At 36.0% G+C, this 5,630-nt stretch overlaps 1 protein-coding gene across 1 annotated transcript; it reads left to right on the top strand.

The window, feature by feature from the left end:
- Nucleotides 1-306: 306 nt before the first annotated feature.
- LOC149424126 (putative tRNA (uracil-O(2)-)-methyltransferase) lies at nt 307-4,214 on the top strand. The gene is made up of 4 exons (XM_089631041.1): nt 307-944; nt 1,497-1,684; nt 2,806-3,054; nt 3,309-4,214. Exons 1-4 carry the CDS (start codon nt 428-430, stop codon nt 4,212-4,214), a joined length of 1,860 nt encoding a protein of 619 aa, XP_089487167.1. The 5' UTR covers nt 307-427.
- The last annotated feature ends 1,416 nt before the right edge of the window (nt 4,215-5,630 follow it).

Here is a 5,630-nt window from a genome sequence, read left to right as displayed (position 1 = left end):
AAGTTGATGAATGAATTTGATGAAAACCGACAAATTCACATTGTTTTGAGTTCTGAGTAGGCACAAAATATATATATTTTTTTTAATAATGCCGAAGTCATAGGCAATATAACAAAAACGTAGGTAGACAAAGGTAAGATCGCTATAAAATATTATTTTCATGTTATTTTAGTTGCGTTTGGTTAGAAAAGTGTTCGATTTTGATTTATTTTGAAATTAGTCAGCGATATATTTTTCCCCATGCACAAAAATAAATAGCAGTGTCGCAACACAGAGGTATATCTATGCACGCACGCTAAATGTCATTTTGACAACCAATCGACATTATAGTCCCGACATTGAAATAATAAATATTCGTATAGCATAGCGTCGATTCGCATTGTATGCAGTTTATTTTCAGTCTTTCGGAGAAGCACAATTATTCAGAATGGATGGCCCCGACATCTCTTCAGAACAGTACATGAAATCAATTCAAATTTGGTTGAAGAATTCACACGTTGTAAATCGTCGCATGAGCGGCAGTCTGCAAATATTAAATTGCAAACTGAGATACTCCGCTGAGTATTTTCAAGCATTACTTAAAGAATGCTTATCTGCCGACCTGGAAATATTAAAATCATGCTCGAAAGAGTTAATCCTGGATCATATATTTTCAAATTCAAGTGAACTAGTGAATGTTTTTAATGATGACGATTTTGAAAATGAATTGTCCTTCTCTGACAATCATAACAATGACGATTTGCAGATTTATATCTGTGTTCAGAAACTTCTTCCTAGAAGTCCAAAGTTTAAGGAAACATACAGGATGTGTTTACTGGAGAACTACACAAACCGAGCAATTTTCATTAATAAATCAGATATTTGCGAACTTCTGGATTTGACCCCAGAGGTTCCATATTGCATTAGATTAAAGGAAAGAAACATTGTTATCGAAGCCTTTGCAGGTGAGTTTTATTAAATGAATATTATTTTTAATTGTGAATTAAACATTTTAACTTGCTTGCGTATATGAGTGCGACACTTTCAAAATTGTAAAGATGCTGGTAGTCGAGCAAGGTAAATTGCTTATTATTGCCGAACAATTGTCTTGACCGTCAATAGTCTTGTGGGGCAAGGTGTTCGCTGTCAATATTGTTATCATAAATAAACCACTCACATTGTCATGTCCTCTCAAGATTGCCTTAATACCTGACATGACTGACTGTATATATATGTCAGGTATTAAGGCAATATGTATGTATTATTTACGTCAAAAATCATTTAAATTGTAAGAATCTTTTTAATTTCAGACAAGCGATAAAGTACCTACTTTCCAATAATAACTTAAACAAGCGGTTATTTACATTCTATATTTGAAATGTACTTCTATGGAAACAAAATTTCTCAGTTTTCATTTTGGCAAGTCAAGCTACAACTGTGATTTTTCGCAGATAACAGCTAGTAAATAATAACAGATGATTGATAGATTTTCAATAATTATTTATCCTTTGTTTTAGATGATGTTGAAGAGTCAAAGTTACAATGGTTAAAGGAGAAGCTTCTTCCTCGTATGAAGAAGTGGGCCGTGTCCGATGTAGGCAATACCAACGGCATCTCCGGAGGTTCTCTGAACTTGGTTTCACTGGATAAATACAATGCCAAATATCAAGAACTCAAAACTAAATACGGTCAGGAAATGGTTAAGGTATTTATATTGCGAATAGATTTAGGGATATCTGTACCTCTATATTTTGCACAACCTTTTTAGAAGAAGGGCCAACTTACCTATTCTCAAACCTCTGACTGCGAAGGTTTCAAATTCCCAGAACTGTACAACCCACACTTGTACTGAAGTGTGGGTTGTACAGTTCTGGGAATTTTTAATTTTTTACGGTTATCTATCTAAAGAGATGAACCGATGGAAGTATGTTGTAGCGTGTCCGTGTGCCCAAACTAAGCTCCTTACTTCTGGTGAAATTGTTCAAATATTTTAAAATTTCTATATTCCTTATTGAACAGATAATCATTTTTACTGGCCAATCGACGGCATGGGAGTCGAAAGGTTTTCTGTAAACTGCCGACATTGTTGTTTTTTTTTTAAATTAGAAAAGATCTATTCGGTGACATTAGAATACTCATATAGATATAAATACTCATATACAGGGTCCGTCACGGGAATCGCATGGTTTTCAAATAAGATGTACTCTGTCAGATTTACTTAAAAAAAAAATTTATTTACGACAGAACATAGTGTAAGTTGGGAATTATTTTGCTGGCAGTTTATGTTTTGAAGACGTTCACTCAGATGTTGGCCTTTATATATATGAATGATTGTAGCCGGTTCCGAAAACTTTGAGTAGCGTCAATTAACATCTGACATGCAATGAATTTTCTGAATTTTCGTCTTGAGATCTTCAAGGCAGTCTGTTTTGTCAACATATCAGAACTTGAGATATCCCCACAAAAAGATGTCACATAATCTTAGATCAGGGGAGTGAGGAGGCCAGTGAATATTGCCATATCTGGAGATAAGGCTGCCTGGAAACTGATCGCATAAGACACCCACTGAATTACGCGCTGCGTGTGCAGTCGTTTTTCAAAAAATTTCGGTAGACTTTCAACATATATCGGTAGATTTTTGCCGGAATTGGTAGATCTACTGAAATTTCGGTAGCAATGGCATCACTGTGCTTTAGTTTCCACGACATCGTGACAACTAAACTTCCCACTCTAACAGACAAATCAAGGCCACCCCCCACTCTAGGAGGCCAACCAGACCCAGTATATACCAAATTCACCAACATTGAAAAATTGTTATTATTTCAGATTTGGCCGGAAAACACAGACCCTTCCAAATTTGTGTTTGAAGACGTAGCAATTGCAACTTACCTTCTGCTGCTGTGGGAAGAAGAGAGGACTGCTTTAAATAACAACAAACTGCAGTCCTTTATAGACTTGGGCTGCGGCAATGGACTCCTCGTTTATATTTTGGCGTCGGAAGGACATCCCGGGAAAGGTGTTGATGTTAGGAAGAGAGGGATTTGGGATCTCTATCCTGATTTTGTAAATCTCAAGGTGAATAAAATGAAAAAAATTCTTTTTCTTCACATTATATATGGACATATGTATAAGCATTTCTCTGAAATCAGATGACAATAAATTAGTTAATTGGGCTAAATAAATTTTGATCCCACCCGGTCTGCATTTGGGTTAGTGGAGTTGTCGATTCCAGTTCCTGGGGAGGAATTGTTCTATTTTTAAAAGACATTTTAAAATAGATGTGTTTTTAGTAAAAAGAACTTGTTTTTAAGGGTTGATTTTTTTTCTAGGTTGAACCTGTTGTACCGTCAGAGCAGTTCTTGTATAAAGACACAGATTGGTTAATTGGAAATCATTCTGATGAATTAACACCTTGGATTCCCGTTCTGGCTGCCCGTAGTTCCTACAACTGTAGGTTCTTTCTCCTCCCATGCTGTGCCTATGAGTTTGACGGTAAAAAATACCAAAGGAAAGACTCCGCCAAGAGTCAGTACAATGAATACTTGGAGTACGTCAAACTCATCTGTGATAAATGCGGAATTAAGACGGCGATCGATAGACTTAAAATACCGAGCACAAAGCGTATTTGTATGGTCGGAACTAGCAGACTGTACGCTAACGAAGATCACGACAAACAAGTTGAACTTATACAAAGTTTTATCAATGAGCGGTGCATCGGTAGCAAAAAGTCTGATGCCAAAGAAGAAGACTCAAGTTCTCAAGGGGCAGCACAGTGGGTTAGTAATTTTATTCCGAGGGATGGAATTGAGAGAGTCCGAAACTGTACTAGGATAGAAAAGGGAATCATTGCAGAAATAATTTCATCAATTACGACAAACTTACTCAAAGAAAAGAATTACTCGAATAAATGGAATTCGGGGGGATGCATTCCGCTAAGCAGTATCGTTAAGTGCGTTCCTGCCGATAAATTGAAAATGTTAAAGAAGGAATGCGGCGGCTTACAGACTTTACTCCGGAATAATCATCACATCTTCGAGGTGGCTTCGGGAAACGTTAAATTAAGGCATCCGAGATCTAAAACGGAAGTGCTGAAGCAGTTGTCTAAAGTCAACAAAGACAAGAAGAGACAACAAACTACAGTAGTTTTGAATCAGAAGCCGTGCTGGTTTTATAACAATCATCCGGATGGGTGCCCATTATCAACGGGAGTTTGTAGTTTTGTCCATTCTACTTGACATTTTTTATGTTAATAAATCATTTTCAGAAAAAGTTTAACAATTTTATTTAATCTTTTTTTATGCGAATATCTCACAAGAGTCCCAACTGCTCCCTGCTAACCGCAGCCAGGCTGGAGATGTGGGGAGGGGGGATGAGATGGAGAAGAAGACGGGGAAGTTCCTGGCTATTCAGATCTCGTCCCCGAACACAACTAAAGCCATTTACATGTAACTTTTAGCCAACAAAAATTTACATGCTCATTTTAAGGTATAAAAGAAAATATATACATATACATAATAGAGAATTTTTATTAGGTAAGATGGTTTGCAATTTTAGGCAGAGAACTCCGAAAATCTCAATTAGATGCCAATGGCAATTTTATTCATCTAAGTTTGTTGCACAACACGAACGAGGTTCTTGATATCACAACAAATGGTTGCGCAACACTATCAAATAAGGCAATTATTCGGGCTCGCTGGCCACGCTAAATACGATTTTTTATTAAATAAAACCTCTTAATTCACCTTGATTACAATAAAACAAAACTATCTGCATTTGGGAAATTTTTAATTTTGCATTCTAATTCAATTACGTACAATTAACATAACTTTCGTTATATGGGATGGCAGCCATTTAAAATAATTTCTGTCGATGATATTTTCTTAGTTTGGTATTCCTGATACTATACGAGTGGCTAGAAGAAACGTTATTAACATTTACTCTTTGCAAATTAGTTAGGCATGTTTTTTTTAATAAATAAATAATATATTTAAATGTTAAGTTAGGTTAGTATAGGCTAGGAGCAGCACTTTTAATAAGGTAATTGATATCTCAACAAATTATTGCCCAAAACTATCAAATAACTTTATAAAATCTAAATAACGAACTAAGTATCATTATAAAACAATCATTAAACTAAATAGCACAATGTTAAAACGATCATTTACAACCTAAAAGGCGTACAAAATAGCAACGCTTTTGCTTTGAACAACATATAAGCTAGCCGGAAATATTGTAAAATAAAACAAACCTACTTAAATTGACTTTAGCCATGTTTGGTGGCCAGATCTGAAGATTGGCAAGACTTCCCAACCTTCCTCTTTCTACATCTACTTCCTTCCCCTGCCCTTCAGGCTCAATATATCGCAATAACGGACAGCGATGCCATACCTACTGAAATTTCGGTAAATCTACCGATTTCGGCAAAAATCTACCGATATTTGTAGAAATCCTACGGAAATTTTTGAAAATCTACTAAATTTTTTGAAAATCTACCTACAATAATATATCGAGAATGCCAACACCCCCCCCCCCCACGATTAATTTCTTAGTGCGACCCGTGAGTGATATTACAAACATCCAAATGGCCCTCGACGGCAAAAAGGTTCCCTACTCCTTATGTAGACATTGGTCTCAAATCTGAAATGAGAGTC

Source organism: Hesperophylax consimilis, chromosome 4, assembly GCF_061612785.1.
Source record: "Hesperophylax consimilis isolate HC1 chromosome 4, BYU_Hcon_1.0, whole genome shotgun sequence".
Lineage (NCBI taxonomy): Eukaryota > Metazoa > Arthropoda > Insecta > Trichoptera > Limnephilidae > Hesperophylax > Hesperophylax consimilis.
The sequence above is the reverse complement of the archived record's forward strand: the minus strand, read 5'-3'. Positions and strand labels throughout refer to the sequence as shown.